Source organism: Sciurus carolinensis, chromosome X (genome assembly GCF_902686445.1).
Source record: "Sciurus carolinensis chromosome X, mSciCar1.2, whole genome shotgun sequence".
NCBI lineage: Eukaryota > Metazoa > Chordata > Mammalia > Rodentia > Sciuridae > Sciurus > Sciurus carolinensis.
In genome coordinates, this window is record NC_062232.1 from 43,801,951 (window position 1) to 43,819,888 (window position 17,938).

The 17,938-nt window shown below is 36.8% G+C and overlaps 1 protein-coding gene across 11 annotated transcripts in view; it reads right to left on the reverse strand.

Annotated features, from left to right (window-relative positions):
• Huwe1 (HECT, UBA and WWE domain containing E3 ubiquitin protein ligase 1) overlaps positions 1-17,938 on the reverse strand; it is a 139,373-nt gene that overhangs the window by 65,922 nt on the left and 55,513 nt on the right. For all 11 annotated transcript variants that reach the window (XM_047535471.1, XM_047535472.1, XM_047535469.1 and 8 more), the window contains 13 exons: positions 17,659-17,758; positions 15,975-16,075; positions 15,541-15,691; positions 15,277-15,404; positions 14,566-14,706; positions 14,252-14,357; positions 12,136-12,369; positions 11,550-11,651; positions 11,005-11,085; positions 4,448-4,554; positions 4,031-4,208; positions 3,360-3,451; positions 2,475-2,686 (listed from right to left, as the gene is read on the reverse strand). In XM_047535471.1, the coding sequence (XP_047391427.1) occupies positions 2,475-2,686; positions 3,360-3,451; positions 4,031-4,208; positions 4,448-4,554; positions 11,005-11,085; positions 11,550-11,651; positions 12,136-12,369; positions 14,252-14,357; positions 14,566-14,706; positions 15,277-15,404; positions 15,541-15,691; positions 15,975-16,075; positions 17,659-17,758 (1,733 nt within the window). The remainder of the gene's footprint in view (positions 1-2,474; positions 2,687-3,359; positions 3,452-4,030; positions 4,209-4,447; positions 4,555-11,004; positions 11,086-11,549; positions 11,652-12,135; positions 12,370-14,251; positions 14,358-14,565; positions 14,707-15,276; positions 15,405-15,540; positions 15,692-15,974; positions 16,076-17,658; positions 17,759-17,938) is intronic.

Below are 17,938 nucleotides of genomic sequence, written 5' to 3' on the forward strand. Positions count from 1 at the left end.
AAGGAGATAAAAGTTTCCTTTTAATAGATTGGATTTCGAAATGACGTTTTAGTTTAGACAGATTCTTACTTTTTCTTTAGCCCTAATAATCTACTTGGTGATGCAAAACTAGGCTTTTAAGTCACACACACACACACACACACACACACACAGTATATGTCAATTATTGTGAGACTGTTGGATGTCTGTGTGAACAAGGTAGTGACAAACTCCCATGCCACATGGAGTGTAAAAAAACAATGATACTATGGTATAGTAACTAAAAGTCCTTTGCATATTGGAAACTCCATCTGAATTGTGGAATATGAATGCCATGATTCTAGATCTCTACTTTCTTTTTCATTCTCATTCATGTTTCATTAAACCCAGATCCCTGGTCATTTACTACTCAGGAAATCCTTGATCTAATGCTCTTTATTCATTCCATTAAACAAACACCTACTAAATATAGAGATAGAAATTAACTGCTGAATGAAACAATATCACAGCCCTTGAGAAGCTTATAGATTAGTGAGGAAGTTCTTTAGCACACAAAACCATTTTGAGAATTGAAGGCTGAGCTTCCATTTTTAAGTAAAAAAAAATAAAAAGCTACTTCATGAATAAGGCATTGGAATTTGGAAGATGGTAAGGAAGGGGAAGATGATGAAGGACATATATGGATAGAACAAGAATGATACAAGATATCCCATGAAAGGAATGATGGGTAAAGAAATGATGGCTATAGAGAAAATATCATTTTTTTTTGAGTTAAGCAGTATCTTTAATTATCTGATGGACTGTGAAGAGAACCAAGAATTAGATTTCTCCCATGTAACCCTAAGGCATGCATTGAGTAGAAGTCTTAACAAAGTCATTTTGCTCATTATGTAGAAGGAAGAACTTCTGAATTTCTAGAGCTGTTCAAAGATAGAACTGAGAAAATATCATTTTATAGTAACTAATTTGGGATATGCAGATCAAAGGTGTCTATAAGGTGTTCAGGTAGAGAAGTTAAAGGAGGTGGATTTATACAGTTTCACATAAAATCACCACCAGCTCCCACATTCAAGAAATCTTTACTTATGGGTTGGGGATGTAGCTCAGTGGTAGAGCACTTGCCTAGCATATATGCAGCTTTGGGTTCAAGCCCCAGTACTGCAAATAGAAAGAAGAAATGAAATCTTATTTGTAGCCAGGGAAAGGAACTCAACTCAGCAGGGCCACTAATAATCAAGGATGAGGCAAAGGAAGTACCAAGACTGACCCCTTTGCAGAAAGTGTCTTGCTTTTCTTCCAGGGTGTCCTCCTCTTCCAGAAAGAGAATATTTTAAAGAAAACAGAATATGCTACACAAAGGCAGGTTTGCTTTCACAGACAGAATATCTGCTAAACAAAGCAATGTACTTAGCAGTTAACGTTCCCCCAGCCCCTCTAAAATTACTGACACCAACAAGTTCATAGCTATCTAGAGTTCCAAGAGGACACACTGGTTTTGGATTCTTTGGATTTTACTATTGCTGTTCACTCCACCTCAATCTTTTAAGTCCAAAGCCATTGTTCAATACCAGCTTGAACCCACTCATATTTGCACCTAAAATGCTTATCCCTTTTCTCAGAACTACTGATCTATACTCCAAAAGAATATTTATTATGAGTGAATGCCTGTTCAGAGGGATCATTCCCACTTCTGTTATAAAGGTGATTTGAGATTAACTGTTAAAGAGTTTATACCAGATCTGATGCATGTGCATCCTGAAAGCTAAAAATGCCTGATGGACCACAACGGTATCCAGGTAGTCAGTCAACTCTTATGCAGAACAAACACACAATAAATAAAAATGAGAAAAAAAACTACTGCCTGAGTAAAATCATAAACTAAATTCCAAAGCCTTCTGATTTATCTGGGACAGCAATCAATTGGACAAAACCCAAAAACCTAACCTACAAAAACAAAAACCACCAAAAAGCAAAACAAACAGTAGCAAACAACACATCCCCACTACTCTTAAGGACTTCTCTTAGGAGACAGGCTTCAAAAGTAGGACATGTTTTATAGGCTCAAATCAACAGCCAGATGACTTGGAATATGGATCAATGAAAAGTCCTCTGTGCACAATGTCCATCAATTTGATATACTGATTTCTGATTCAATTTCAAGAATAGTCTTTAAAAAGGACACCTTCCTAAGACAACCAATACAATTAAATACCAATAAACAAAAGACACTACAAGGGTGAAACAAAAACAAAGTGTACTTTCAGAGCCAGAAAGAACCCTGAAATGATCTTATATAACCTTGATTTTTTAATAGATGAAAAGTGACGAAAAGATGGCTGGGGTTTAAATCAATGGTAGATTCCTTGCATAGAATGTGCAAGGCCCTGAGTTCTATCCCCAGCACTGCATAATACACTATAACAGAGTACACTAAGACTTAGGTAGTAACATCCCGAAGATCATACACATAGAACAATGGTCTTGGGAACACTTACTGCTGATTGGGTTCAGTTTCATTCTGCTGAGTAGAATTAAAGCTCTGCATGGCCTGTACTTCCTCTTCCTCCTCATCCTCACTAGAAGCTTCTTCTGCAGCATGGTTAGACCTTGGGGGAGGAGCAGTGGCAGTGCCATCTGCCTTCTGGATTGATGGCTTCTGACAGATGTATTTGGGGTCTCTTCCAAGATTGCAGATTTCTTCAAGTAACTGAAAGGTATAGGGAACAAGATCACTTAGTAATAAAGGAAATGTAGAGGATGACGAATATTTTGTGAGCATGAGCTATGTATTTACAAAATGCTTAATATACATGATACACCATACCTAAAATGAAGTTATTAATTCCATTTTACAAATAAGTTCATAGAAGTTCTACATCATCAAATTATCTGTTTAGGGTCATATGGCTGTTTAGTGACTGACCGGATTCCCTGTCCTAACTCACCAAGTATAAAGAACTCATAGTAGTCTCAACTATTCTAAAACACAACTGGCAGGGTTAATATATGTGGGAGAAAAATGTCTATAATGGGTAATATGCTTTTATAAACAGAATCTAAGTCTTGTCCACTTATTAATATCACAAGAAAGCAATGAATATGTAGAAGTTTACATTAAATGAATTGTTTTTAAAAGGAAAATAATTCTCAATATGAAAAAGATGGAATTAACAGACTTCTTTCTGATTCGAATTGAACGCAAATAGCTTCATTTTCTTTTTCTTTGCAAAAGACCAGACCAAGAATGTCAAAAAACTGAGGCAGACATGATGCTCTTTTAGTCCGAGAATTCAGAAGATCTCCAATAGGCCCTACTTTTTTCTAGAAAGTCCCCTTTCTCTGCTTTCTCAAGTTCACAATGACATCCTTATATGTCCTACCTTAATGATGGCAGTCGTTGCATCTGTTTTGAGGGTGGGCTGATGTCTCATGAGCTCATCTACAGCACTCCCCAAGTTGGATGCAGTATCACCTTAAAGCAAAAAGTGAATTATTAAAGACTTTAAAAAATCAGATCTTGTGACAGTTGTCATTTTTGAGATGGGGTCTCAGTATGTTGCCCAGAATAGACTCAAACTCCTAGACTTAGGTGATCCTCCTGCCTCAGTCTCCTGAATAAGAAATAACATTGTTGAAAACTGGAATCTTTCTAGAGCCCTACTTTCTTACACTGATAAAGAAATCTATTCAATCTGTGCCAATGTTGGAGACTTCAATATTACAATATAAGATTACTGGGATCAATACCTTGGGACTCCATCCTTCTCATGGCTACACACTAAATGGTGGACCTGGAAATCCAATCCTGCTCCCTATTACTTGCTGCTTACCAGTGACATGACAGTATAACACACAGGTGAACTGATCAGAAGCATGGAAATATGAATAGGGAGGCTAAAATGAAGTATTCCTTCCAACCTATAGTAAAATTTATGATGATTAATTCTCATTAAGCTTAGCATACCTAGCTAGAGAAACAATGTGCAATCAAGGAAGGCTTTCTTGCCAAATGGATTAATTTTCTACTTGAAAATAAATCCTAGCAACTCACCAAGGGGATCAGAACTCCTCCTCCTCCGCATGGCTGGGAGATAATCTGGAGAGAGAAGAACTTTGAAGAGACGTTCAAATGGCTGACATTGTACAAAAGACTGAAGACCACGGGCATTCAAGCAGAGTGCACTGAATACATTTGGGAGGGAGCCAAGGACTTCACGGGTAGCAGGAACCTAGAGAGAAGATTAAGTGAGCTTGGATACAATCTAAATAGAGTTCATGTATAGATGCTATGAAAATCTGACCACGGTTATTATACTGAAAAAACAGAAGGAACTGACAACCAGACCCCACTGAGATTCAACACTATACAAAAGAGTCATGCAATAAGATTGCTTAAGCATGCGCATGTGCATGTCATGGGGGAGGGGCATACATGGAGCACTCTTTACAGAACAGCAGGGAGACTCACATCTTTGATAAGCAGTGCATGCAGCATGACATCTGTCAACCCATTGTCCTGGAGTGAGGAAAGCAGCGATGGTTCTTGAAATACAAACACAGTCACCACTTCAGTAGCTAAAAGAAGATGAGAAAAACATGGGAACCTGATATGCCTCAAAGGTATTAAAAGCAAAACAGCAAAAGCTTTAAAATATAATATTTAACAATTTAACATCTTGTGTTTACTACAAAATGAAAATTCCTAACACCAGTACATTGGACATTAATCACAATTAAGAATTCAGTAACTATCCTTCAAGATTTTTACAGGCATATTTTTACATATGAAGTGATATAATTTTCTTTGTTTTTAACAGCAATATAGACAATTTCCCCCATCCCTACAACCAATTCCATTTTGAATGGCTACATAGTATTCCACTAAATAAATGTCTCACTATGGATATAAACTAATCCAATTACTGTGAAAATTGATAAATCTAAATATGTATTCCTTTTGTCTCCACAAGCAAGGAAAAATATAAGATGCAAATATGCTGGGTTAAAACAAATACAAATTTAACTGATGAACATCTACAAAGCGTACTACACTGAAGATTATTCAGGCTAGCTGCAGTGGTGCGTGCCTGTAATAATAGTTACTCGGGAAGCTGAGACATGGGTATCACGAGTTTGAGGGCAGCCTCAGCAACTTGTTGAGATCCTGTCTCAAAAGAAAAAAGAAAAAAAGGGCTTGGGATATAAAGTACCCTTAGGTTCCAACCAGTACGACACACCTTCCCATTGACTTACATCTGCATAAATGTATATGCTCTATAACTACTAAAACTGAATATGCATTCTACTAAAGGTCTAGCCAGGCATGGTGGTGCACACCTGGAATACCAGCTACTTGGGAGGTAGAGACCAGAGGATCCCAAGTTTGAGGACAGCCTTGATAATCTGGTGAGATTCTGTCTCAAATAAAAGATAAAAGGGGCTGGGGTATAGCTCAGTGGTAAAGTACCCTTGAATCCAATCCCCAGCATTCCTTTCCCCCTCAAAAGCAGTTACGATATCACAATGCCATTATTCACGGGGATATTTTATGTCTCTTTAAAAATATTATTAGATCACGAAGAATTATAATTAAAAATTAAGGGTATATACAGGCTCAGAGCAATCAATAGTAAATAAAATCAAGTAACAGAGTTAAAAAGAAAAGAAAAAAATCTAACTGTGGCAGGTCTACCTATACATTATGGTTTTTAGAAAAGAACATGTAAGATAAGGAATGAGAGAAAGAGAAGAAAACTTCAGAAGCAGAAAATATTCAGATTTTTTAAAAAAAATGTTTACCCAAGTGCTGCTCTGTGGGGAGAATTAAAACAAAACACCAGAACTAAATACATCCTGGTAAAATTCGTAAACTCCAAGGGTAAAGAGAAAATGTCAAAGATTTTACAGAGAGTAAAGGCCAAATACCCTACAAAAGAACAAGGATCAGTCTGAGCAATATGGTTACAATAAGCAGCAATAGAAAATAGGTAAATATCTACCGAATTCTGAAAGACCATCTTAACATTTTTAAATTACTTAAGGATGTATAATATAATAAAATACAAAATAAATCCAAGACAGTGAAGGGGGGGGCAGGGAGTAGTAGTGGTGGTGGTAGAAGAAAGTTTAAAGGCAGGCTGAAGGTTTTATTTTGTCCTGTTTGACAGAGACATAGTAAGAAATCTAAAAAGTTTAAAACCCAAAAAGAGAATATAAAGATAACCATTACAGAAAATGGAATAAAAAAGAAGGGTCAGACGATGTGTATAACAGGAAAAAAGAAATCAACTTAAAAAAAAAGGACTAGGAAAAGAGAAACATCGGAGATCACAAGAAACACAATGCAAATTCTTCAAGTTTAAAAAATACACATTAATATAATAAGTTCTCCTGGAAGGAACTTAAAGCTAGATTAAATACTTGAAAAATACTTTAAAATGTGAAGAGTAGACAAAGTAAGTTATAGCCAAAGGACAAAATAAATGAATGGGAAATCAGTTTTAGGCTTTTGTCTCTGTAGTAGCCTTGGTGACTTGGGGGTTCAGGAGGGTTTCAGGTACCTGGGCAGGACACAAAAGAAGAGGGATATACCTTTATTAAGTAGGATATTCAGTAGAAAAAGAGTCTGTTTATTTTACAGATGGCATTGTCACCAAAAACATGTGATGAACTTGAAGTAAGAGCTGCTGCTTTCTACAAGCATATCAATGCAAATAAAATAAAGGAAGGGAGCACTCAAGAGCCAGTTCAACTAGAGAGTTGGTTACAGTCACTTTTGCACCAGAGGACACCTCAATGAAGGTATATCCACCATTAATATTTTTATAGGTTTCTGGGTGGGATCTAATAGTCTTACTGCTTCCCTGCTACTGCTAGATATGTCAGCGAGCTCTAAATAGCTGTCAAATTCCAGATCATTTCCTATAGGGCCTTCCACACTGGGAATATATTGCTTCTCACCTTCATACATTCCAATAAGTCTCCCATGTGTCAGCTCACACCAGGGCTGCCACAGAGGAGGCTCATTTTAATGTCGCAGCTGGACAACTGTTCACATTTTTCAGAGAAACACATATCTATCCCTGCTCTTGGCTCAATAGCTTCATGGAGACCTCTGATCATCACAGATTCTGAGTCCTTAAATTCTGGACTAAATGACAATGGAATTCCCATGTCATTGACCCTACCCAACCTTTAACCTCCCAGAGTGTGATCTTTGTGTCATCCTGACACTGGCAAATTGCCAAAAGCAATCTCCCAATGAGTAAACATCTCTCTCCTTTGCAAAACAATATAATTTATTTGAGGTATTACCCCAATACACTGGCACAAATCACTATGCCCTCACAATTAGTGGTCACTACAGAAGTCCTATTTTTGCTTTTTCCTTCCTGTTGTACTACTGCCAACAAAATACTATAGGCCTCAAAAAAGGTTAGTGCCATTTGAGCTTCCTGATCCTACTGACTCTGATCAGGGTGGGACACACCCTGCTCATTTGGTCTGGGCATGGGCCTTAAAACAAGGTATTAATGTGAGTTTCCATTTGACTTACAGTCCACAGTCAGCAAGCCTAATAGAGACATTAATAGTCTGATCAAGAAGAAACACCCTTTTAAACTTACAAAATGGACAATGGGTTTCTCCTTTGCCCACTGCCTTAGTTACTGTGAACTCTCAATCTTTAAGTTGTACAACATCTTAAAATGCAACTAACTGGGTTTTTTTCTCTCCATTTCTGAATACGAAAAGGGACACTTCCCATATCTCTGAGTCTACAATTCTTAAACAGAATCTCCTTCACTTTATTGACAGCTCTCCCTGCTTTTGATTGTGATTCAATCCATGCTGTACTACTGCCTGGATTGAGACTGGATAACAGAATCAGACCCAGTGAAAATTAAGGTCCCCACCCTACCAGACTATTCTATATGCCATGAGAAATGTCTCTGGCACGGTCCTTTCCTAACTTGTGCATTGTAAAGGTTTGCTAACAGGAGCTTTCTACTTCACAGGTCTTGATGCCTGCCTGGTCCGTCATCAAAAATTGTTTCTTCCACAGCAGAAAGGAAGAACTTGAATTACTTTCCTGTACCAACATTTCAAAATATTTTTGACACTAGTTCTGGATCCAGCTTATTATAGAGATTTTGAATAGGAAGTCACTAGAGAAGCTGGAATGGCAAGGCCTGTTATACTCATGATAAACAGGCTCCTCTAGCACTCTAAAATCTATATACCACTGGCCTGAAAATATCACTATGGAATATTTTGGTTCTGGTTGGTCAGCCTATGCCTCATGGCCTGGGTCTGGGATTCTATTACTCCACTCAATGTCAAGTTTCCTGGACTCCTTTTTGACCATGTTGTGATCCCACTTGGGTAAAAGAAATCACTTCATAACTCTGCAGGCCAAGGAGTACTCTTCTACAGTCACTTCTGTAATGGTTTCTCAAAAGTATAAAATTCTGCACCAAGGTTTTGGGGCTGGCCCACAACTCATATCAAACTACCATGCCAATTCATTCTAGGTGATGACTTCAGTTGACAATTTATACTTCACTTCCCACAATTCCATAATCACTACTCACATCTACATTCCTTAACCTGACAGACATTATCTAGGTAACAGTAACAGAGAATGTCACCTGAGCCTTAGACCTACCTCTAGCAATGTTAAGAGTATCCTAGCCAATGCAAGCACTTAATACAACAAAGCCTTACCCCCTTGAAGTCTTTAATATTCACAACTTGTCAATCTCTCTGGTTAAGCAGTCAATAATAACCACTACAGCACTGCCATAAATTAGGCTAGAAATAGCATAAGCAGACCTGAAGAGACAGTGTAAGGGGTAAGATTAGGAGGCAAGAAAATGCATTGGAGAGGTTAAAGAGAAAACAGTAAAGGAGATAAAGGTAAGTATTAGGTGTAAAGAGTGTAGGAGAAGAGCCAGGAGTTGGATGTTAAGGAGGAGTCAGAATCCTTATTGGGTAAGTTTCAACATGAAATTATAGTAGGACACTGAAACTTACCACATACTTACTCATTAATTTTCTATTCATGGACTCTATGACCTTCCCAGACACCCCGCCAATTGATAATACATACAATGATGTCTCCCTGTTGAGACTATTTTATACTTGAATGTCTATCCTAATATAAATTCACTTGCTAGAAACTCCACCTTCCAACCTGTCATCAGCTACTAATTCTCCTGTATTAAAATTCCTGCTCAATACTGTCACACATCCTACTCGTAAGTATCTTTTGTTTCCTTCTAACTTCTACAACCTAACCTGTGTCTATAGACATTTAGTACTCAGGACACATTGTTCTAACTACAAAGTATAGGTGTTTCATCATGTCATGCCACAAAAGAGGCACTGGGTCATCTTTTAACATATCATACTGGGACTTATCCCTACCTCTGAAGTAATGGGTACACAATCAACTTATCTTTAATTCTGTAACACACATTCAACTCACAGAGATCACTCATACAATGTCACACCTTTTGGTACATTACATAAACCACATAGTGCAGGCCCTAGAAGCCCTCAATATGGGACAAAACAATCTATTTGCTATGATAACTGAAAAAACAAAAACAGCAATAGGGCTGGGAATGGAGCTTAGTAGTAGGGCACTAGCCTAGCACACACAAGGCTGGGCAAACCAAGAACAAAAACAGACTGGCAACAAATCACCAGCTAGCATTTCAAGATGGAACCCATACCTTAATGGGTAATAGAGAAAAGATAGCCAAAAAGTTCAACAAATAAGACAACAAACCAAAACAGCTGCTTGTTAAAATACCCCAAGAGATTCTCAGGTACCCATTGATTTCTTTTCCTGGCCACCTCCTCCTGCTTATGTGAAAGACTTTATACTATCATTTATAGACCTAAAATAACAACTGTTAGCCTCATTACTTTTGAGTTGACTTTGCTAATTTGGTCTGAGTATTATTTACAGGAAATCTGGGAGGGTTGCTATACTAATTCAAATGTCAAGAGATGAATTAAAAAGACCACAGAGGAGTAAAGTGGACCTCCACTGATATTGGACTTGGTGCTTTAAGTCTCATTTTTCTCCTGCATTATCCTCATAGGACTCACATGCTCCACACCCACACCTCCAAAGTAGATGTGTCCTCTTGCCAACTCTCATAAACTTTCTTTTAAACAAAGAAACAAACAAACAAAAAAAAAAACCACTACCCATGCACTTACTTTTTCTTTGTTCTGGGCATTCTCCCAGACCATGCCACCTTCCTTGCCCCTGACCTTGAACTTCCTCACCTGTGTAATAAATATTTTAAAATAATACCGAAGGTCTAGTCCTGTGTTTTGGCATTTGAATCTAACCTCGGAGAGGTTCCATGTCCAGTTGGAGATGCTATAACATAAGAGAACTTCCTCTAACAACCCAAAACTGTATAAAATGTTTGCTACTAGTACAAGGAAGCTTTTCTTATTTCCACATTTCCCACTACATACCATTAGACTTTTAAGGAGAATTCTAGAAGCTTCATATTTAGCACGGTGTCCGAAATATTTAAAATGCTCAATAAATATCATTTTTTTAAAACCAGATTTTTTTTTTGGCGGTGCTGAGAATTGAACCGAGGGCTTTGATGCTTGCAAGGCAAGCATTCTACCAACTGAGCCATGTCCCCAGGCCAAAAAACCAGATTTTAAAAGGATTGATATTCCTAGCAATGCCAATGTCAAACACTTTTTTTTTTTTTTTTGCAAATAAAGTATTCATAGACTCCAAAACCACATTTTCTGCAATGTGAAACAATTTGCTATAGTTTGAGAGTCTGAAATTCAATTTTAAGACTGGAACTATTCCCTCTGGATTTCCCATACTAATGTTAAAAAAAATTAATGAATGAAGAGTCATATTTTCTTTTTGTATAGCACAATTGAAGCACAAATACAGCATAAGCCAAATTTACAGTAATTCTTTTTATTATAAATTATTGCAACTCAGTAAAACCAATTTTCAATTACACTTACCTAGGAGGAAGAGTGATGGGCCATAGTATTCTGCATTGCTGATGATGTGTTTTAAGGAGGTAGGCAGAGAACCATCCATCACTAAGAAAATAGTGAATATTAAAGAGTATATGATTAGTCTCGGAGTACTTTAAGGAATAGGGATAATGGAGAACTATATTACAATGTGGTAAACAAAGTTTGTTTTGATCCTGATCTATTGGTCTCTACTTGTCTCCTCATATTATTATTTTTTCATTGTCCACTGAAAAATCTTTCTAACACTGGGTCAGGAAGAGAACAAAGACACACAGTATGAGAGATGGGTAGTGGGATGAAAGTGCAAAGCTGGAAAAAGAGAAAAAAAGTGGATGTGTATGCTTATCATTATGAAAAATACTAAACAAACATCAGGTCTAGGAAAAGTGATACCAAACAACTAAAAGCTTCAAAATGGTCTGACTTTTCCTAAGCCTGCCTTGTAGAACAGGTGTCAGAACAGTAAGAAAAGGATCAATCCTTTATAAGAGACAAAAATTCTACGAAAAAAGTAAACAATCAAATACCATGCCGAATGCCATCTGAGAAAGCAGGGTCTTGAATGGCCTTCTTGAGGAAATTCAACATGGATTTGAGAAGTGCTGCTCGTTGTGGAATACACTGGACTCCTATTGAGGGAAAAAGGCAAGAGAATTATGCTGGGTTCACCATTAAACCATTATGATCAGGCACATAACACAAGATCTAAGAAATCTATATCTACTATAGCCAAAGTAGCAGATATTAGAAGTGAGGTTTCCAGATTTTGGAGAAAAATATATTGAAAACGGAAAAGTAAATCACCAAGGATGGCAGAAGAGCAGTGCAGTGTGAAATTAGAAACCTAAAGTAAAAAGGAAAAATTACCAAGTAAAAATATTCAGCTTTGAGCCTTACTCAGTTATTGGATATTATCTGCCCTGCAACATGGTTCATTCTGATAATCAATGCTATATGGCATGTTATTATAATAAAATGTAACACCAGAAAGGTGAAGTAACATGCACAGTCATAGGAAGCTAAACTCTCAATGTACCACTTAAGCTCCCTCTAAAGCTTTCTTCTTGAATTGTTTAATAAATCAGTCACTGAAAGATCTAAGTGTCTACGTACCAGGACGGGGTCCAGGGCCAGGGCCAGGGCCAAGGCCAGGGCCAGGGCCAGGGCCGGGGCCAGGACCAAGGCCAAGGCCGGGGCCGGGGCCAGGACCAGGACCAGGACCTGGACCAGGGCCAGGGCCAGAGATGCTAGTACTGCTGTTGGAACTTGATGCCCTTAATTCAACATCCAGCCGGTGCTCCATAGATATGGAAGAGCCTGGACTGCTTTCCATAGTCACATCTGCAACTAAAGAACAAGTTATTATAAAGAAACTAATTAGAATAAAAGCACAATGAAAAGAAAGATTTTAAGAATACATCTTTCAACAAGTTGAGATAAATGATATAAAAAAAAAAAAAGGATCAGGATATTGAACAAAAAAAAGTTTGTGGAAAAAGCTGTCCACAAGAGAAAGGTGTTTAACATCCCAAAGTTATTCAAGACGTACAAATTAAAAACAATTGTGCAAAAGGAGGTCCTTCAATATTTCTCTCTCATCATATTGGGTTAGAGGGAAGTGACAGGTAAAACATGCAATTTCATATACTACTGGTAGGTAGTAGATAGAATTTTTTGAAGGAAGGTAATTTAAAAACTTAAAAGCCATTAAAACATTAATATTCAATATACTGATATGAAAGGAAGTCTGTGATACACTGAATGAAGAATGCAAATTGAAGAGTATATTTATGATCTCATCTTCCTGTGATAAAAAACTTACATATGAACATGGAAAGAATATTTAAGAATCTGAAAAGAACACTAAACTAGTAGCTAGTTTCATTTTTACTTTATACATCTAACAAAATGATTTAAACTGAGTAAAGATACATAATCATTCCTTCCTATGTACAAACATAGTTAAATTCCATTAGTGATAAGCCACTGTTCATGTATATAAATATCTGAAGAAATTATTTCAAAATGTAAATATACAGACATAATAAGCACAAACTTTTGGCTTAGTAACCTGTTTTCCACTGAATATATAAATTTCTCTAAGAGAAAATGAATCACCTAAGGACTGGTTATTAAATAGGTAGATTTCCTGGTTTCCAACTGCAAACCTACTGAATCACACATTGTGGATGGGGTCTGAACTTTTAGCAAGCATTCTTACTATTCTGCTTACTGAATTTTGACAACCACTGATACATAATGAACTATGAGCCTTAAAATAGTCATCTGTAACATACCAGTTAGTAGATGTCACACTTTACTCAACACTCTGGGATCTCACCCATGAACTCAAATGCCAACTCAAATCCCCACAGATTGGAAACAAAATGGGCAAGGGGACTTATAGTAACAGCAACAATGCAGAAAACTGTATTCAGAGATGAAGTCAGGAAAAAAGGGAACAGCATCCTATTGATATATACTATAAAATATGAATGCATTAGAAATTCTAATACCTTTATAATAAGCATGGTAATAATTATATGTAATGACAACCTGGGTAATCAAGACAAATTAATTTAAATTTTAAGAAAGTAATTTTGGGGAAAAGTTTTTCTTTTGGCACTCATTAAAATATACATTTGGCAGGGTTTGGAGTGTTTTTAAAGATGTGTCATACGTTAAGGATAGCTTGTCATATCTTTCTGATTTTATGATCTAGTTGTTCCCCACCCAATAATAACATTTTCATCTCTTCTTTCCTTTTTGAAATAGCCAGATAAAGTTTTAAAAGATTCCATTTTAGAGTTTACATATTATACATCTTACCAAATACATTACTGAACTCCTAAGTTATACCAGGTACTGCACCAGCAGTGAAAAAAAAAAGTACTCCAAATCCCACAGAATATTTTAATGAGATTAAGAAAATGAACCAATAAATAAAAATATGAATTATTAAATGATGAAATAAACATTAGATATTAGAGCCAGGATAGAAGTCAACTGCAGCTCCCCAATCTGCTTTACCTTCCAATCTTCTTCAAATTCTTCCTTTTCTGGTCATCCTTGTGAAAAACTACTTGCAAATCACTCTTAAAAATTTTGTTGATGGAAATACACATGCAAGTGAGTTAGGTACTTTATAGTTTAGGAGAAAAATTAAAATTAGAATGGGAATCAAGAAAACATCAAGAACAAAAATGTTGACTTAATAACTGTTAATTACCATCCATGTCAGTTTCCATTTCTTCTCCTTCTTGGGTGGTACTGGGTCTCTGGATCTTTGGCTTGATCACAAATGGACATTCTTTTCGGCACAAATCTACTTCATGCTATAATCAAGAAAAAAGAAGAAAAACCTGTATTTGTTTTTCAAGAATTAAGAACAACTATAATGGAAGAACACAATAGCAGATTACAGAATTGGTTTCTAGAAACAAGAAAGAGATAAAATGATTCTTTTAAGTTATTAGAATAATCTCTAGGCTCAGTTCTTACAGTATATAGAGTCTATGCAGAGTGCTCCTTGGATAACAGTACCTCAAGTCTATAAATGAAGATAGAAAGTCCACTATGGGACTGAAAAGCTGCCATGTCCAGGTTGGTGATGAGGTCAACCACTCTAACGGCTCTTGTGACAAATGTTATCTGGTCCTGTTCATCACCAAGGAACTTTATGACCTACCAGGAAAAGAAAAAAGGTGAAAAAATTAACTGAAAAGACACGACACGAAGCTGTAAAAATTGCATTCTCTTATAAACATGCACTTAGGTAGCACAGAATATGGGAAGATATGTGTTTGATTCTTTTTGTTCTTGCCAAATGATAGCCCCATTTCTTCAGGGACTCAACCTGTTTGTGAAGTAATGTGAACATCAATTAATTAACAATTAAATAATATAGGGAAAAAAAGGTTGGTGCCCAGTGCTCAGCACACAGTGAAGACTCCTAGTATTACAGCACAATTTATAAAGTACCTTAAAATACATTGTCCTCAGGGTATTGCCTAACGGCATATTAACATGTGACTAATGGCTTAAGACGCAGGGCCTCCTGACTGTGACAGACCACCAAAAATTATTAACAGTGGCAAAAGTTCTAAAAAGATGAGGTAACCAAAACACCACAAAACAAACCTTTTCCAGGTAAACTATATTTATCTGATCTCACTGTGAAACACTCCAAATGTATAATTCTTTATTCTCTTTTAGTAGATTTCCCCACAAATAAATTTTTAAAAAGAAGAGCACCTTTAGTAAGGCTTCCATCATTCCACAGGAGACCAAGGCTTCACCACCAGCATCATAGCTAGCCAAATGGTATAAAAAGGAGAAGAGAGCAGTGGCAAACTGGTGAGGGTATGGATCCATGGAAGGATCTACAAGGGGGTTTGAGGGAGGGAGAGAAACAGTAAGCTCAGAATTTGGTGTTAAGCTGGCAGGATGTTAAAACAAAGCAAAAAATCAGAGGGCAGGATCCTTTTCTTGCCTAGGATAATCACCATCAAAACATACCAATCATGGCCTGGATACAGTTCCGCACAAGTACAGGTAAAAATCCATGGTAGGAGGCAGTTCCAGTACAGTCAATAATACTGCTGAGTTTGGGTGTTCTCTCCAAATGGACAATTGATGTCAATGTTCGTAAAGAAGCAGCTTTAATCTCCTGTAAGAATAAAAGGTAAACACAGACGTGTCAAAAAGGATTGAACCAAAGTACAATAATATCCCAAACTCAAAATTCAAGACAATCTACTGATTTCTTGGAAAGATGGAAGTGTACTGTAACACTGAATATGTGGTATTTGTTAATTTTGCAGTTTAATACCCAGAAAGAAAAAAGTAAATGGGGCAAGGTTCCCTTCTGGGATTCTTTCTAAATCCCTAAGGAAAAACAAAAAGGCAAATAGTTATGAGGTTGATATGTAAACCAGATTATTAATACTTACCATAAGCTGCTTATCTGTTATTTGAAGGACATCTACCAACTCCTCTATCAACCCATTATACAAGATACTGTTTGCTGATTCCTGCAAGGCATTGGAATACACTGCAAAGGGAGAAACAAACACTTTTAAGCAAAAAGGCAGGGTTAAGCCTCTGCCCAATGACAAACCTTTTGGCTACTACAGGTTCTGGGAAAGGATTCTCTTCCAACAACCAGCATTGGAGGACAGAATCACTGAATTCAAGAGGAATGGACCAGTTATAGTGAGATAACTCTACATATTTACCCTATCTTTAGATTCCCCTATTAAAAAGTATCAGTGATCTCGAGCAAGGATATTTGGGGATGGAAGTAGGGAAAAGAGAAGTTAATTTTTCATAACATCACTATTTGATATAACCCCACTATGCCTTGGACATAGACTTCCATTTCAGCCTCTTCATATGCTTGTTTTTTACCAAAAACACCAAGTTATAAAGAAGAGAATTTATGGACTATTGCAGAATAAGTCACTTTTTCATGTGACACTATAGTAAAACTTGAGAACGTGTGTGTAATCCACTTTCAATCAATTCTACAGCAAGGTAATGCTGAACATAGTCCACTGAAGTTGAAAAACAAATATGATGTATCAGAATACATTCATTTAGTTTTCAACAAACATTTCCTGAGTACTCACTAACATGCCAGAAGTTATGCTTAGGTATGAGTAAAAGCGCAAAAGAAAGAATTTCATGAGAAGGAACTGATAGTTTAGAAGAGAAAACAAATAAAACCATAATGAAGGTAGTTAATGATTGCAGTTATCATTTAATATGTTCTACATGCCTTGCCTGCACTAGGTTGCTTTCCAGGTTTTCATTTAAACATTACACCAGCCTATAAAGTATTATACAAATACAAAATAAGAAAACTGAAGTTGAAAGGAAAAAAATTTGGCTAATCATCTGCAAAATCAGGGTGAGAGCCCAGGACTGATTCCAAACACTCCATGTTTTCCATCCTACTACCCCACAATAAAAGCAGTTAAGTGTATGGTATTAACTATTTAATGAATATTTTCTGACTTATTTCAAAATTATACTACTATGAGGATGGGAGATGGGAAGATGAAATAGCAACAGGAAGGGCAGGGACCAGTGGAAGATGACTATGCATGTATCCATTACTTAAAAAAAGAGAAATTATTCTGCCTTTGTTTTTTTTGGGATTGGCTTAATTCACTTAGTATGGGGGGAGGTAAGGAAAGAATGGAAGAAGGATGTTGTGTACATGATCATGAGGGGTGGAGAGGGAGAGGGGGAAGGAAAGATAATAGAATGAGACAAACATCATTACCCTATGTACATGTATGAAGACGCAAGTGGTATGACTCTATTTCATGTACAACCAGAGAAATGAGTTATACTTCATTTGTGTACAATGAATTAAAAAAAAAAGACAACACCCATGTTACATGTCGATAAGGATCATATCATATCCTATCTCCTTCTGGTACAACATCAAGGAATTCAACAATGATGAATGACTACAGTGAACCCTGGGAATTCTGGCAATTTTTCCATTAATGTGGCACCCAGGAAAATATAATTAAGCCTCATAGCAACAAAGATGGATGAAGTTCAAGGGAAACCAAGTTCAAACTGCCCAATTAGGATCAGTTAATCATAGTGTTCGTCTCTTACCTAATATAGATATTGCATGCAGTCTGGCCTGAACAGCTTGTAATCGTTTCCTGTGATTAGAAAAGCCATGGGCCAGCCGTATATGTGTAAATAACAGCATCTATATAGAGAGAAGGCTTGAATTAGGAAATCACTGGGAAAGGTGAACATTCTTTCTAGGCCTCTTTTCTAATGGGCTGCTTGGTAAAATGGTTTACTGTTGCTATTTGCTAAAGTATCAAGATGAATTCATACTATCATTATGAGATTAACTGACAAAAATGGGAATGACAAATTTGGG